Raw genomic sequence first — 17,748 nt, 5'->3', positions numbered from 1 at the left:
ATATTCCTTCATTGCAGGGGGTTGGACTAGATGATCCTCAGGGTCCCTTACAACTCCACAATTCTACGATTCTATGACCAATCTTCCAAAAATAAGATAAACTCAAAGAGTTGTGATGTAGCAAGGGGCATCACAGGTTTTATGGATTCCTGATGTTCCGCAATAAGGGATCATTCTTGACAATATGGGGATGTACGTTTAAAATGATAGCTTTCTGGTCTTTCTTGTTTCTTGTTAAGATCTGGCATTTAAGTGTGCAGCCAGACAAGCCATGACTCTATTTCCTTTCCTGTTTTCTTTATTCCTGTATTGGCTTGTTTGCTGGAACATCCTGTTGCCCCAAATGCTTACTTCCTTTTGGTTGCAAAAAAAGATGTTTGGGTTTGGCTTGAAGCAAAAAGAGAAGAAAGAGGCTGCACGAGAACTTTTTGTTTTCGATCAGTAGTGAATCTTTGTCAACAATCTCAGAAGGTAGATCAAGTTTAATTTCAGCTGAGAGTTGTACGTCCTTCTTACATCAGTCATTAAAGTTAAGTGTTTCGACATTTCATGAAAGGAGGCAAGAGGAATATGAACTTTAGGATTAACTGATGAGACAACTTACTCTATACATGACTGCCACAGAAATGCCCCGCCTTTTCCACTTCCCTCCAGGCTGTCTAAAGCCTTTCAACTGTAATGGAGCAATTTGATTACTTTGTAGTGTTAAACTAAGAGGATAAATCTTGCTGCCTAGGGAGTGAGGAACCAGCCAAACAATCAGAACACAAACAAGCTAATGAATGGCCAGCATTTCTGCATAGAGTCCAGCAGGAACACAGTTCCTGGGATAGTCTGCTAGTAGCTATGCTTATTGGCCTCATTTATTTTATTTTTTTGCTATGACCACTTTTATCATTCTTTGTAAATGGAGAGACTGTGTCAGCTTACAATGGATCATTATTGTACTCTGCTTTAGGGTGGGGAGGAGACTGAGGTGCAGAGGTTATTCTGGCCTGTTGCAGTTTAGAAACTTCCTAGCTGATCTCGCTTGACTAGAGCATAGGAATGGTGTTCAGCCTGGCGTTATCTCCTATGCACCCACATGCTCACAGTTCCCAATGCAGGAGCAAATCTTAAACACTTTATAATAGGGGTTAAGGGAGACTTGAAAGATTAAGCTGTTGATTTCTTCTTCTTTTTACTTTGCACTTCCTGGCTTTAAACATCTACTATGAGCTCCTTATTATGCCTGTTCTATTCCCCGCCCTCCTCCCTTCATACTACCTAGATATACAACATTTCAATTAATCTCCATAGAGACCGGCTGAAGTCAAAATTAGGCCATTTAAAATTGTTTCTGAGACTCATGTGCCTAAACCCACTGTTGGACAAAATTAATTTGAAAGAGCTGTGAGGCTGGAAATAGTTCCAAGTGGCAACAAAGGACCGTGTTGGAAATGGCTATACAGTATAAACCTACATCGCTTGCCTGAATAGAGAAGGTTTTGTGACAGTATGGGGTTTTCTGATACTGTGTGTGCTGCTTGCCAGAGGTTTTGGGCAAGGCAGTGGCTTAAATTTTTTAGAGAAGCTAATAAAAAGGTAGCCGTGCAAATAGCTGTGTTAAAAAAATAGCCACTCAGAATGAGCCAACTTGAAACTTGATTTATAATAGAAATTGTATGCAGCATTGGTACTCCCCCCCCCCCATATGCTTTATGTGCGTTATATTTTTGTAGCCCTTAACATGTGTGTAGCGAATCAGGATTATTTCCTCACCATCATATTGCAGATGGAGGAAGTCAGCCTGGACAGCTCAGTTGCTTAGTGTGTGGTGCTGATAACACCAAGGTTGCAGGTTTGATGGGGGTTTGGCTAGATGATCCTTAGGATGCCAACTCTGCAATCCTATGATTCTATGACTGGGGATGGGAAAATGAGTTGCCTACAGTCATTTTAATAGTTAAGGGCAGGTTCAAGTAGGGACGTGAGGATTTGTAGCTTAGCCCTTTCCACCGCCCCCCAGTTGTGCTACACCAACTCGCTTAAAATTTGCCCTAGTGGGCACACTTATCACTGCCTTCTCAGGGTATTTGCAGATGAATCATGAAAACTGTACATGGGAACTACGCAGTGGCATAGGGAGCCCCAGTGATACCACTCCATTGGGCAGGACACCCAGAGGCAAGACATCCCAGGGGTGGGGGGCGCCGCCAGAACTGCATCCCTCCCTGGTGCCCTCCACCTGTAGGAAGCTGAGGGGAGCATGGCATGCGTGTCCGCTGCCCGCAAAAGCAGTGTGGGGCAAAGCACTGCGTCCCTCCCAGCCCCCCCCCTGCAGTGTATCACTTACTGGGTTGACTTCCTGATCTGTACTTGCAGTTCTTTATATTTAGCACTGGGTCCAGTTAGGTCTCAGAGGCCTTGGCTATCTTGGCTACCCTGCTTTGGCTACCTTGCTATCTTTGAAGGTATGGGACTTGATTCCTGGTTGAAAGAAATGCCTTGGTTGTCCTACCCACTTGTTTTACAACAACTGTACAGTGGTACATCGGGTTACAGACGCTTCAGGTTACAGACTCCGCTAACCCAGAAATAGTACCTCGGGTTAAAAACTTTGCTTCAGGATGAGAACCAAAATCGCATGGCAGTGGCGCGGTGGCAGCGGGAGGCCCCATTAGCTAAAGTGGTGTTTCAGGTTAAGAACAGTTTCAGTTTAAGAACGAACCTCCGGAACGAATTAAGTTCTTAACCCGAGGTACCACTGTACAGGTTGCGGGTTTGTTTTGTGGTACCAATTCAAGATGCTCATGTTTGTGTTTAAAGCCATAAATGCCTGAGGCCCCAAATAACCAAAAGTCCACCTTCTGTACAGACCTTCCCAGGTACTTAGACTGACAAAGAAAACCTTTTAGGAGCTTCCACAACCATCGTATGCTAGGGCAGTGGTAGCCCTTAAGAGGGCATTCTCATGGCAATCCCTAAGTTGTGGAACTTGCTCAACACACTGGAGTTGCTACCATTATTAACTTTAGTGATACCCTACCACTAGCAGAGGCTTTGACTCCATAGTGGGCTGATTTTCTGTATGTTATTTTCTTACTTATTTTCTGTATGTTAATTCCTTGCCGACGAAGTTGTTATCATTCCGGTTACACAGCGCGGCCCAGATCTTGCATGGTTGTGTAGAACCTTGAGTTCCTACCGACTGAGAAACCTGGTAGAATCCCACAAAATCAAAACCCATTATCTGATAATCTCGTTTGTTTGATTTGGTTGTTAGAACTAGTTTCCAAATTGCTTTTCTCCCTTTTGTTACATGCTATTGTTCAGTTTCCGCTTGTAGCATTGTGCCGCAGATATTTAAAAAATTGCTAGAGTATGCTGCTCTAAAAACAGCTTTTAAATGCTTTTCAAGGAGGACAGTAGATAATAGGAATAAAAGAATAGCTATGTAATGGCATTATTAATAGGGAAATAATTTAGGGGCGATTAAGGAAGAACAATTTTTTATTGTATGGAGAGGATCCAGAAGAATGGACTGATTACCTTCTGCTCTAGGCTCTTCTAGCAATCAATTTTCCTTTCTAGTGTTCAGTTGCTTGCTAATTGCATCGATTTTATCAAATATGTGTACAAATCAATTCTGTATTTTAGTACTGTTAAAAGCTTCCTTTTTCCCTAGCAGGCACAGGTGATTTGAACATACTAATCATATTCATTGTCTTTCTCTAAAATGTTAATTGTTACTATAGCTTGCCCTTGTTTCTTTGCAACCTTTAAGGCATGTGTGTTAATATGGCTTCTGTCCAGTTCCCATTTAAATATTTGTCGATTGCTCTCAGTATGTGAGATGGGTCTAGACAACCAGTTGAAAACTGGAGTTGCTTGATGTTGTTGTTGATGATGATGATGATGAATACCAAGCACCAACAGCAAAGAGAGAATTTGTATATTGCATGCAATAATTGGCTAGAAAGGCCCAGTATTCAGAAAATGTTCATAAATATATGCTACAACCCACATGCTCATGCTGTTGCTGAGACCAGGTGAGTTCAAAATGTGGGGGAATCTCACATGGGACTGCTCTTCTATATCATAGAACCATAGTTGTAGAGTTGGAAGGGACCACAAGAATAATCTAGTCCAACCCCTTGCAATGCAGGAATCTTTTGCCCAACATGGGGCTTGAACCCATGTCCATGAGATTAAGAGTCTTATGCTCTACCGACTGAGCTACCAAGCTGGATTTCAGAAGTGCATTGCTTGTGGCCATCTCCCATACTAGGGAGAAGAGTTACAGACTGTGTACACACCACTCATTTAAAGCATCCTCAAAAAGAATCTTATGAACTGTAATTTACACTTCATAGGGCTACAACCCTCAACGAACCACAGTTCCCAGGATTTAGGGTGTTCGTGTGCTTTAGATATATGGTTTGTACACAGCCTTTTTTTAGCCTATCACCTAGACCACCAAGATCTCCATAAGCAGGGATTTATTTATTTTTTACCAAGGGGGGGCACCTGCAAGTGGGATTTCCCACCTACCATTCTGAAGATCAATTCTAAGATCAAGCAAGCATGCAGGAGCAGCCAAGGTGCACCCATTGTTAGAAACTCACATATGCTAGGTGCCAAATGGCTCCTTAAACCAAGGTTATAGTCGCCAAAATGGAATGTCTAGTTGCCATTTTGGGATCTGATGGCTCGAAAATCGAATTTTTCAATATTACTTTTTTTTTGTTCCTGACATTTGTTTTGATTGTGTAGGTAATATATAATGGATAGAATTCTTTTTTTAAAAAAATAATATTTATTCAAAGTTTAAAGTTACAAAAAGAAAAAAGAACAATACAAAATACAAAAAAAGAATACAACAGTAACAGAAAAAGGAAAAAAAAGAAAAAGAAAAAAGGTATAAAAATACATTCGCTTAAAATAGAAAAAGAACAGATTAAACCTTTACATAACTTTCTTCCTTTACTTGTTTCCTTGACCTCCTCACACCTCCCAATTTTGTATTCTAGTTAAAATCGTTTTTTCAGCAAATCCTTCCAACCTTATTTTCATTTAAGTAATTTAATTTAATATATTATAGTTTAACGTCCTCTCTTTCGTCAATTTCATCAACTCATTTTTACTTAATCCTTTATATCATTTCTACCAAAACTACCTAATTTTCTTTTTCCAACATCTTTCTAATAGTCCTTAATTTTACAGTATTTTTGAAGATATACTTTAAATTTTTTCCAATCTTCTTCCACCGACTCTTCTCCTTGGTCCCGGATTCTGCCAGTCATCTCAGCCAATTCCATATAGTCCATCACTTTCGTCAGCCATTCTTCTCGGGTGGGTAGTTCTTGTGTCTTCCAATACTTTCCAATGAGTATTCTTGCTGCTGTTGTGGCGTACATAAAAAAAGTTCTATCCTCCCTTCGCACCAGTTGGCCGACCATGCCCAGGAGGAAGGCCTCTGGTTTCTTCTGGAAGGTATATTTAAATACCTTTTTCATTTCATTATAAATCGTCTCCCAGAAGGCCTTAATCCTTGGGCATGTCCACCAAAGATGAAAGAATGTGCCCTCAATCTCTTTACATTTCCAACATTTGTTATCGGGCAGATGGTAAATTTTTGCCAGCTTGACTGGGGTTAGGTACCACCTGTAAATCATTTTCATTATATTCTCTCTTAAGGCATTACAAGCCGTAAACTTAATACCTGTGGTCCATAACTTTTCCCAGTCAGCCATCATAATGTTATGTCCAAAATCTTGTGCCCATTTAATCATAACAGATTTAACCGTTTCATCTTGTGTATTCCATTTCAACAGCAAGTTATACATTCTTGATAAATTCTTAATTTTAAGATCTAACAATTCTGTTTCCAATTTTGATTTTTCCACCTGAAAACAAATTTTCTTATCCAAATTATATACCTCCCTTATTTGATAGTAATGAAGCCAGTCTCGTACTTTAGTTTTTAAACTGTCAAAGCTCTGCAGCTTTAATCTATCTCCATCTTGTTCCAAAATTTCCCAGTATTTTGGCCAGTTTGTCTCCATATTAATTTTTTTCAGAGCCTTAGCCTCCATTGGTGACAGCCACCTTGGTGTTTTACTTTCCAGCAAATCCTTATATCTCATCCAGACATTAAACAATGCTTTCCTGACAATATGGTTTTTAAAGGCTTTGTGTGCTTTGACCTTGTCATACCACAAGTATGCATGCCATCCAAAAACATTATTAAAACCTTCTAAATCCAAAATGTCCGTGTTTTCAAGAAGCAGCCAATCTTTCAGCCAACAAAATGCGGCTGATTCATAATAAAGTTTAAGGTCTGGCAGGGCAAATCCACCTCTTTCTTTAGCGTCAGTTAGAATCTTAAATTTTATTCGAGGTTTCTTGCCCCTGGATCTTGACTATTTTCACATACCGTTGAATTCTATAATGGATAGAATTCGACGGTATGTGAAAATAGTCAAGATCCAAAGTTCCCCAGGCATGTACCTCCAGGTGGTAGAGATGTCAGGTACCATCCAGGCGCCCAGGCCTGGGCGCAAGTGGCCGATAGCCAGATGCAAAATGCACCTGGCAAATTCCAGATGCTGTGCACCACGTTCTGATGTGCATTAGCAACTGGGGTGGCAGGAAAGGGTTGCATGAGACTGGCAAATTTGACCTGCCTCCATCCCACTCCAACCTGCAGCTCCAGATCCTGACTTTGAACCACAGCCAGATGTTCTAAGCAAATTGAGACAGAAGTCCTGCCCTGCCAGTGAAGTTTTCTCTTACTTTGATCAGCTGAGAGAACTGTACTTATTATAAAGGTGAACCCCCACCCCGAAGGAACTATGGCTTTGACAATATAAGTTTAGATAGCTGTATTTCCGCAGTTCTAAATTCAGTTTGGAACATGCATCATATTTATATGATGTATCATATATTTATATGATGTATGTAGATAATAATCTCCCTTTCTTCAAGTCCCTCCTCAAGCCTACCTTTTCCATGGAGTATGGAAAATATCCATTCCCAGCTGCAAGGGAATTAAAGGATATATAGCAGCATTTTCTCCATTCTTCATGTCTTCATTTCTTTTTCCTCTCCCATCCTCCCTCTTATTTTCTCCCCATTGTCAGAGGTTAGACTGTAATCCTTGGGGCCCTGTCTCTCTTCTGTTTTACGCCATAAGGTGCTATGCTTATCAATGCCACTGTATAAATAACTCCCCCCGTATAACTGAATATATGTGAACTAGGATTGCAAAAACATTTTAAAAGAAAAAAACAAGTGAAATTTATATGGCCAATCTTTCCAGTTTCAAAGAACTCTACGGACTATACATTTAAAACCAAGTCACCGCCTGAGACCTTTCTGTATTGCAGAAAACGTACAGAGTGTAAAGCAAAAAGAAAGAAAACAACATTATCCATTTGTGTTTGTTTATGCCCATGGCAGTTTAAATTGTTCCTGTCAAACATACCTCTTTTCTAAGATATACGTTCTTTAAGTAGAAGCTACCCAGTTCTGCACAGGGGAACAATCTCTGGGCTGTTCTATAAGTAAACCCAAGAAACAGATTTACAAAATTGACACCAGCTCTTTTGTTTCTTTCTCTTGGCTTTGTTTTGTTTTTGGTTTGTGAACCAGGCTGCCAAGGAGAGTTTTCTGTAGTTTGAACTTCTAATGGCAGGTTCACAAAGCAATTTCATTTTCCTCCAAATGAAAATTCGCTGGATTTTATGACATTCTGACACTTGCTCTTGTCAAAGCAACCCTGGAGGTAGATTTTTTAAAATTCTCCTTTTACATCTGGAGGCATCAAATGCAGTGATAGTAAGGAAGTAAACGTTTGATTGAGACACATCCTTAATTCATGCACGTGGGTTTGCCACGGTTTGCAGCCTTATGGCTAACAAAGCCCATTGAGGTCTTAAGTAGAAATCCTTTACTATCTTATGTGGATTGAATTATACCTTTCAGCTGAGAAATTTTAAGCTTTTTTTTTTTTTTTTGCTTAAGAAATGCTTTATTTGTAAGCAGTTCACAGCCATTGGTTTTAGAATGGTGTACTCAAAAGATCTGTGCAGTTGGAATATGGCACAAATCCCTAGTCTTTGTGTGTAATTTGACTTTGCTGTGAGCTATGTGTTGGAGGATCACAGCAATGGATAGGGAAAGCCCTAGTGTATATGCCAGCAATAATCTCAGCACATGCCACTCACAGGCAGGAGGATGTCCCCAGTCTAATTAATTCCAGGATTCAGTACCAAATCTAATCCAAAATAACACCAATAATTTGGCAAGGAATCTCCCACCATGGACAAAATAGTCTCCAAGCAGCAAGCATGCGCAACGATACCTGAGTTAATCACAGATTCTTATGCTGTTTGAGGGAAAGACAACCCTGCCCCCTTTCAGCTGAGTAAGGGCACCTTGCTAAGAAGCTATGAATAATCAAAGCAAGAAGTTTCCCTTTTGCTTTTATGTAGAGCTTCCGGTTTTAACCACTTTGTGTAGGGGGCACAAGAACTTCACTTAAAAGAGGAAGCCCTCTTATGCTACATTTGTTAATGAAATCAAGTCGGGATATCCCAAGAATTTCTCCACCTATGTCATTGTCATGAAATGTCACGTGGGTATAACCCTCAACACCCTCTAAAAAAAGGCTGTTTCTTGGCTCTCTGCTCCATGACAACACTGTCCTTGCTGCAGACCGCAAGAGCTTTTTTCTTGATTTCCTCTGCTGTATGTTTCTGTACAGTGGTACCTCAGGTTAAGAACTTAATTCGTTCTGGAGGTCTGTTCTTAACCTGAAACTGTTCTTAACCTGAAGCACCAGTTTAGCTAATGGGGCCTCCTGCTGCCACTGCGTGGTTTTTGTTCTCATCCTGAAGCAAAGTTCTTAACCCGAGGTACTATTTCTGGGTTAGCAGGGTCTGTAACCTGAAGCGTCTGTAACCTGAGATACCACTGTACTGACATTTCAAACAACAAAACAGCTCCTAAATCTTGCATATCAGCATGTTGTAATCTTTAAACCTTTATTTATAAATAAATATTAAATTGCAGCTGTGGTGCTAGCTTTCTGGAGTGAGTGCAGTAGGATTGATCCATGCTGAATTTCACAAATTAATCAAGGTTACTGAAGGCACTGCAATTCCATGTGTGCACAGTGGTCTCCAGGACATAATTGCTATGTCCTCAAAATTAGCCTTTTAATAAATACATGTGTAAGATGTGTCTGCAGTGGTGCACTAACAGATCTGGTAACAATGATGAGTTTTTGCCACACACCATGATTTGTCATACTAGCCTGGTACTCATTGTTAAGGCAATACAATGTTCCCATGAAAGATAAATTGATGCACATTTATAATTTTCTGGCATAATGGATGGGTGGATAGTCCCAAACTTTGGGTGCAGGTCATTGCTGGCATGGGATGATGGGATCTGCTATACAGTGGTGCCTCGCTAGACGAAAAGAATCCGTTCCGCGATTCTCTTCGTCTAGCGGTTTTTTCGTCTTGCGAAGCAAGCCCATTGACAGCTTAGCGGATTAGCGCTACAGCTGTCAAGCGGCTTTTCGCAATCAGCTGTTAAGCGGCTTATCAGCGGAACAGCTGATAAGCAGCTTAGCGGCTTAGGAAAAGGGCGAAGAAAACCCCGCGGGGGGCCGCAAGATTTTTTCTTCTTGCGAAGCAACCCCATAGGGAAATTCGTTTTGCGAAGCGCCTCCAAAACGGAAAACCCTTTCGTCTAGCGGGTTTTCCGTCTTGCGAGGCGTTCGTCTTGCGGGGCACCACTGTATTCAAATCCACTGCAAGTTATACAAAAATGGGGAGTTGTGAGGAGGGGAGGTTACTACTACAGTGGTACCTCCGGTTACGAACGGGATCCGTTCTGGAGGCCCAGCCGTATTCCGAAAACTTTGTAACCAGAGGTGCCCTTCTATGCACGCGGTGAAACCCAGAAGTATACACTTCTGGGGGTGCCACGTTCGCAACCCGAGGTTTGCATTACCCGAAGGTAACGTAACCCGAGAGTCCACTGTATAGTAAAAACTTCTCTTTTTTGTGCTGCATTTCATACCTCAGACAAATCCTATACAAACCTACTCAGATCTTGCATTCATTTCAGCAGAACTTGTTCCCATCTTTATGGCATCCGTCTTGGGAGACAATGGAGGAGTGTACCTTTGAGGGAGAACTGCTGGTGAGTTACCTTGCCTGTTATGGGTATAGAGACTGAAATGGGAGCGATATGTTTTGTTGCAGCCGGGGCAGAAGAAGACACCTGGTTGCTCTGCTGCAGATGTACCACACCACTTCTTCTCTCTGCATTCCTCCTATCTAAATGTGTATTTAAACATTAGACAAGTGGTTATTTTTATTTGGGTTTATCCCATTGTACTTGTGGGATCATTAAAGTCTTGCAACTACGTAGCCTTTCTCCAGGAAGTGGTACCCTTCTTTTGCAGCAGAACAGTGAAACTATAAACATTGCACTCGTGCCAATGGACGAGCCTGTGGGAAAGTGGTACAGGCAGCACATCCATTATTTACTAAAGGGCATTTTAGGGGCTGGTGATGGGGGTTGTCCTCTACATATGGTAGGGTTGCCATATTTCAAAAAGTGAAAATCCAGACACAAAATTTGTTGGGCTTGTTTTGTTTTGGCCAAAGTCGTTGAGCGTTCTTTTTTGAAGAATCTGAAAATTAAGTTTTAAAGCTATTTTTAAAGGAAATTCACCAAACAGTCAACACTTACGATATGGGCTGCCATTCGCCCAGATTTCCACAGACATTGTAACTGGTATCTGAAAATTCTGCCCAGATGCTATTTTTGGCAGACAAATGCCAGATATGTCCAGGAAATTCTGGGTGTATGGCAGCCCTATATGCTCTGTAAAAACCAATGTGCAGGGCAGATTACAGGATGCACAGTGTAGTTCGTGCTGGATGTGAGCCCTCTCTTCCTGCTGGAACAGAGTACAATGATACCTCTGGTTACAAACTTAATTTGTTATGGAGGTCCATTCTTAACCTGAAACCTGAGGTACCACTTTAGCAAATGTGGCCTCACGCTGCCACCACGTGATTTCTGTTCTCATCCTGAGGTAAAGTTCTTAATCCGAGGTACAGCTTCTGGGTTAGCAGAGTCTGTAACCTGAAGTGTTTGTAACCCGAGGTGTTTGTAACCAGAGGTACCATTGTATCTTAACTGTAGGAGATGGCCAAACTTAGACAAATGGTTAGTTTTTGCATGTAGCAGGGGTTTGTTTAGGGGTTTTTGCTTGAGTCAGTGTGGTCAAGCAATATGTAGATTAGGGCAGCTTCAGGTCCCAGACCAGACGCTTGTGCTACGCATCCCAAGTACAAAACAGCCTGAAAAATAACAGTGGCAAGCAAGAATTCTACCACGGAACCACCAACGGCCTTAATAAAAGGCCTAAATGTAAACTTCATTTTAAAGGAAAAGAAAAGATAAACAGTTGCCTACCACCCTGATCTGTGTTGAGCAATCCTAGGGGAAAATATTGTTGTGTACTTGTACAATTATGCCCAAGTACAGTACAGTACAAGTACAAGTACAGCCCAAACACAGTGCGAACAAATTCCTTTTACCTTGGCTGATGCCTATCTGCAAGTCACACTTTCTAACCTGAAGGATCCGCCTCCATTCTGCAATATGTGCAAGGCAGCTGGTGTTCAGATACTCTCTGCTTTATTTTAATTCTGCGTGCTTTCAATTCTGAGCCTGGAGAGCCTAAGCTTAAGCACATATTTGAGCTGGATTTTAAACAGAAACTGAGCACACACCTTTCTGAAAGGCATAAGCAGTATTATTTTCTCTTTCCAAGGCTGCTAAGCCAGAGTTAGCCAATGTGGAGCCCTCCAGATGTTGGACCTCCCACCAACCCCAGACAGTGTTCAGGAACGATGGGAGTTTTAGTCCAGGAACATCTGAAGGTGTTGGCTGCCCCTGTGCCAAGCTATTTTTAAGGTTATTCTTGTTTTACATACATCTGTGCATAGACAGTCACTTCAAAACTGGGTTGAGACTGTCCCTTAATGTCTGAGCTAGGGCAAAGCAGAACTACAAAGCTTGGCTTGTGGGCTGCCCTGAGAACAGGCTTATTCTGTTTATTTTAAGTAGGCTAAATATCCATAGAATTTGCTATGCCCCTTTCCCCCTCCCGGATATCAGGGCTCTGCAGTCTCTGGGAAGTGCAGCTCCGCCCCCGCCCTTCCTGCTTTGCATAATTTCACACACTTCAAGTCCATCTTTTGTATTAGGATTCCCAAACAACTAGATAAGCTATTGGGGCGGGGTGGAGAGAGAGAGAGAAAGAGAGAGAAGAAAGACAAGGGGTGTTACAACACAGAGAAGATAAATGTACCGGCTGCGCTAGAGGCTGTCCTCAGGCTGTTTGTTATGTGTCTCAAACACTGTCGCTACATTACACACTTCCTCGATCTCCGTATTACCCTACAAGCTTGTCGAACGGGATCCTCTGTTGCAGATTCTAGCTTACTCTGACCTACTTCTTTCCTGTGTCCCAGCAAGCTGTCAGGAACTATCAGAGCACTGGGAGCTGAAACAAACACTCACCGAGGGCGAAAGCAAGCTAGTCTCCAGCGAATTTAATTAGCTGCGTTCTAACTGGTTTGTTTGCTTTATAAATCGCATCGTTTTTATTTCTCCAGATTTGGAGTAATTGTGTTATTGCAGCGGGGTGTTGTTTTCAAAACCACCTCCCCCAAAACCCTGTAACTAAAATTTAAAATATAATAATGAACAGCTCTGTTTAAAATTCAGGAATGGTTAATTGGTGATATACAACAGATAAACCACACTAGAACTTACTTCGTCAGAGGAAAATAAATTAACCCAAGATTTATTTATGCACTGCAAAGGCAGTGGCTCATTATTTAAAGCCTTGACATCCTTCATTTTCTTTTCTTTTTGGGCTGAAGAATTCATTAGGGTTATGATTCACAGCTTCCAAGGTAATCCAGTATTGCATGACAGCAAAACAAAAAAATATTGAGGACCATACAACCCCCTTGCTGACCTCCAGCTCTGTTTTTCCTCATTGTTTGCTATTGCAAAGCCTTAAGATGCCACCTAATGGTTGACAATCTACTATTCTAATAACACGTGGCTTACAATATGGCATCTTTCAATATATTCTACCCAGTCTACAAAGGATGCCAGGGTGGAAGTGAAACTGTCTGACCCAGAAACGCTTGCCTATTGTTCTAAGTGTAAAGTTCAATTTCTGTGATAACTCATTGCGGGAAGAGGGAGACTCTCTGCCACATGTTGGCTTTCATATGTTGAGTGGCCGTAACCTAACTATCAAACTGGTTCTGTAACTGAGCTTTGATCAGATTTTAGGCCAAGTTTCCACTGGCATTCAGTCTCTTAGAATAAAGGGTACAGGTGCTTGGGTAATAAATACCTTCTTGTTCAGCCAACTGCTGTTGGTGAAAGTTTAGGGACTGAAGTAAAGGTAAAGGTAAAGGTACCCCTGCCCGTACGGGCCAGTCGTGTCCGACTCTGGGGTTGCGTGCTTATCTCGCTTAAGAGGCCGGGAGCCAGCGCTGTCCGCAGACACTTCCGGGTCACATGGCCAGCGTGACGAAGCTGCTCTGGCGAACCAGCACCAGCGCAGCGCACGGAAACGCCGTTACCTTCCCGCTATAAAGCAGTACCTATTTATCTACTTGCACTTAGGGGTGCTTTCGAACTGCTAGGTGGGCAGGAGCTGGGACCGAACGACAGGAGCTCACCCCGCCACGGGGATTTGAACCGCCGACCATACAATCGGCAAGTCCTAGGCACTGAGGTTTTACTCACAGAGCCACCCGCATCCCTTAGGGACTGAAGTAGTTATGTGTATATTTTATTTACCAAGTGATAATAATATATAATAATAATAATTTATTATTTGTACCCCGCCCATCTGGCTGGGTTTCCCCAGCCACTCTGGGCGGCTTCCAACAAAGATGAAAAATACACTAAAATGTCACATATTAAAAACTTCCCTGAACAGGGCTGCCTTCAGATGTCTTCTGAATGTCAGGTAGTTGTTTACCGCTTTGACATCTGATGGGAGGACGTTCCACAGGGCGGGCGCCACTACCGAGAAGGCCCTCTGCCTGGTTCCCTGTAACTTGGCCTCTCGCAGTGAGGGAACCGCCAGAAGGCCCTCGGAGCTGGACCTCAGTGTCCGGGCAGAACGATGGGGGAGGAGACGCTCCTTCAGATATACTGGACCGAGGCCATTTAGGGCTTTAAAGGTCAGCACCAACACTTTGAATTGTGCTCGGAAACGTACTGGGAGCCAATGTAGGTCTTTCAAGACCGGTGTTATATGATGCTCACTCTATCTCCACGAAAGGTTTGATACAGGTGTAATGCCAAAACCCACTGTTTAGTGTTACGTGCCTGAGCCTTATGCGTGAGCACACTTCTTTCCTTTTGTCAAATACACCATTCTTTTCCTAGTTTGAGGCAAGCCATGGTTTGCTGTTGCATCCAATCCAGCCAACTACATTCTGTGCTTGCCCTACAAACCACAGTTCAAAAGCAGCCATGGTCTGCCTCAAGCCAGGAAAGGAAGAGAATTGTCATGGGTGAAGGGAGGAAGAAGGAGCACACTATGAAGTTTTGTTCCAAATAGCTGTGCTTAACCATAGTTTGGCATTTCCTCTAACCATGCCTCTGTCTCATTTTAAGGTTCTAGACCTTGTGATGATATGTATATAGCTTGGGGGCAGTTCTGGATCCTTTACTGTTGCTTGAGGCTCCGGAGGCCTCAGTGGTACACAGTGCTTCTATCAGCTTTGCCTGGTGGTCCAGCTACGCCCCCATCTGGACAGGGATAGCCTAACATCTGTAGTATCTGCTCTGACAACCTCTAGGTTAGATTACTGCCATGTTTTATACATGGGGCTGTTCCTGAAGACAGTTCAGAAACTTCAGCTGCTGCAGAATTTGGCAGCCTGGCAACTCACGGGGGGGGGGGGGGGAGAGACAAGACAGTTTGATCGTATGCATTGGCCTGACTTTTCCAGGCCCAATTCAAAGTGCTGGTTTTGACCTAGGGAGCCTTAATTGGCTCAGGATTGGAATACTTCAATAACCTACCCAGACCCTGCAGTCATCCTCTGAGGCTCTTCTTCGTGTCGTGTGCCCCCTTTGTGAGAGGTTCAGAGGATGGCAGCATGAGAACGGGCCTTTTTTGCAGTGGCTCCCTGTTTGTGAAATGCTCTCCCCAGGGAGGTTTGCCTGGCACCTTCATTATACAACTTTAGGCTAGGGCTGAGTGATAATCTGGTTTTCAACACTGTGATATATCACCAACTAAACATTGTGATATACAGATATATCACGATGCCTGAAGTAAGGACACAGCTATGCAGAAGCATTGTCTGGCTTCACAGTTTTTCCTATATTGCGATTTTTGCGTAGCACGCATACCCCAATATCACGATATGGACATCAAACCAGTTTTGGGCGATATATCGATATATTGCCTAGCCTTACTTTAGGCACTAGATGAAAGTGTTCCCCCTCAACCTGGGTCTTTGGCTGATTAACATCCTATAGCCTTGTAAATGTGTTTGTGGGAGGGAGTGGAGGGAAAATAATTATTATTATTATTATTATTATTATTATTATTATTATTAATTATTAATTATTATTTATATCCTGCCCATCTGGCTGAGTTTCCCCAGCCAATCTGGGCGGCTCCCAATCAAGTGTTAAAAACAAAACAGCATTAAATATTAATATTAAATCTTTTAAAAAGAAGATAGCTGCTTATTTCCTTCACATCTGAAGGGAGGGCGTTCCACAGGGCGGGCGCCACTACCGAGAAGGCCCTCTGTCTGGTTCCCTGTAACCTCACTTCTCGCAATGAGGGAACCACCAGAAGGCCCGCAGCGCTGCATCTCAGTGTCTGGGCAGAATGATGGGGGTGGAGACATTGTCCTCCCCCTTCTTGTTATTGTTTTTATTTTGTATTTTGTGTTTTTATGTTCTGAACTGTCCTGAGATCTACAGATGAAGGGCACTGTACAAATTAATTAAATAAATGAATGCTTGGCAATGTGCAGGATTCCACCCCCATCCCACCTCCCACAGCCTGCCCTGGCATGGATGTGTAGGATATAAATTTCTACAACAAGCAAATGGCACCTGACACCTTGGAATTTAAGGGCCAAATTAGACATGAACAGCTACCTATTTTGCTTTCGTGAACTAATTACAGAGGCGTGGGAGCCTGATTCTCTCTGTGAAAGCGGGGGGTGGGGGTGGGAAGAGGAGGCTTATATGACCCTCCCCCTCATCTCACATGGCTAGGAGCCCATGGCTAGTTTGGTCCTTGGGCCAAAAACTTTTTCTGTCCCTCCTCTTGCTGTCAGCTTCTGCAAAATGCTGTGGAGTGGGTATACAGTATGCAGTTCATCATAGATCTATCTCGGGTACCTTCGTCACAGAATTGTAGAGTTGGAAGGGACAATGAGAGTCATCTAGTCTGTCTCCTGCTGCAATGCAGGAACCTTTCACCCAATGTGGAGCTAGAACCCTTGGCCCTGAGATTAAAGATTATCATGCTCTCTACCATCTGAGCTATCCCACTTCATTCGGCTTGCAGAGCATGGGCTACCCCTGGCACCATTATGGCAGCAGAATATTCCCAGCCCGATTTTATAATAGAATTTGCCTGGTTCTGTTTTGTTAACCTCTGTTTCCTCACAGGACACAGAGGTGGAATATTCACGGTTGCTCTCCTCGTTTAACTTAATCGGTCACCTCCTACCCACTACTGACATATCTAGGGAGCCAATGAAGTGTGTTTAATTGCACATGTGTGGACTCTGCAATTTGGTGGACAGATGGCGGCTGAAAGGTCCTCCCTCAAATACTTCTCTGTGTGTTAGAATATATTTGATACCACAAGAGGTCATGTTAGCCTAATGTGAGCAGTTTCGCCATTTCTAAATTTAAGTGGAAGGGTGTTTTTTCTCCCCCCCTTTTTTTGCTTCTAGTTCAAATGATTTTAATTGGATGCTTTCATATTAGAGGGATGCCAATCTTGTATCCCCTTCTGTTTGTAATAAGAGCTGAGAGGAGGCCTTGCTGCTTGATAAATGGGTTAATTTTATTCACCAAGCAGGTAATGGTAATCCGTATTAATAGGTGCAAATAGGCTTTTGATACCCAAAGGGGGGGCATCTAATTAACATATTATTGTTGGTTTCAGCTCTCTGCATATTTGTGAGCAGAAAGGCAAAAGCTTCTATTACAGTCTTATAACCTATTTGTCACACCACATAGCAGAGTGGGTGGGTGTTCAGTCACTTCCGTGTTTCATGCTTGTTTTTGAATTTACCTTTATTTCGCTGGATGTGTTCACTGAGTGATTCCGAAAGCGTGCGCTTTCGTTTCCTTTCCTTTCCTTCTTCATGCACTAATCTTGCTGTTGGCATCTGTTGGTACACAAGGAACCTAAGAATTAACCCCTTCTTGCTGTGTTTTTTTATTTTTAAGTTGTAGCATGCCTTTTGCAGGCTTCCATCATTTACAGGTTAAAAGTAAATAAACCATATACAGTATAACATTTCAGCCAATTTCACTGTAATTCTATATAGTATTAAAACAGGATGTTTCTGCAGGTATACATTGTTCTTCGTGTTGAATGCACTAAGTGCTTCGGTTTCTTCCGAGACCGCACAGAGACTTCCT

At 42.5% G+C, this 17,748-nt stretch overlaps 1 protein-coding gene across 9 annotated transcripts in view; it reads left to right on the top strand.

Annotated features, from left to right (window-relative positions):
• The window catches only part of MAMLD1 (mastermind like domain containing 1), a 131,416-nt gene that overhangs the window by 34,315 nt on the left and 79,353 nt on the right, over positions 1-17,748 (top strand). For 4 of the 9 annotated variants that reach the window (XM_053374393.1, XM_053374390.1, XM_053374399.1 and 1 more), the window contains one exon: positions 10,126-10,200. The exons of 3 other annotated variants lie outside the window; for them this stretch is intronic. In XM_053374393.1, coding sequence (XP_053230368.1) covers positions 10,126-10,200 — 75 coding nt within the window. The remainder of the gene's footprint in view (positions 1-10,125; positions 10,201-17,748) is intronic. 2 more of the 9 variants (XM_053374394.1, XM_053374392.1) reach the window with 1 other exon arrangement.

Source organism: Podarcis raffonei, chromosome Z, assembly GCF_027172205.1.
Source record: "Podarcis raffonei isolate rPodRaf1 chromosome Z, rPodRaf1.pri, whole genome shotgun sequence".
In the NCBI taxonomy this organism is placed as follows: domain Eukaryota; kingdom Metazoa; phylum Chordata; class Lepidosauria; order Squamata; family Lacertidae; genus Podarcis; species Podarcis raffonei.
This window is presented reverse-complemented; position numbering and strand designations above follow the sequence as displayed.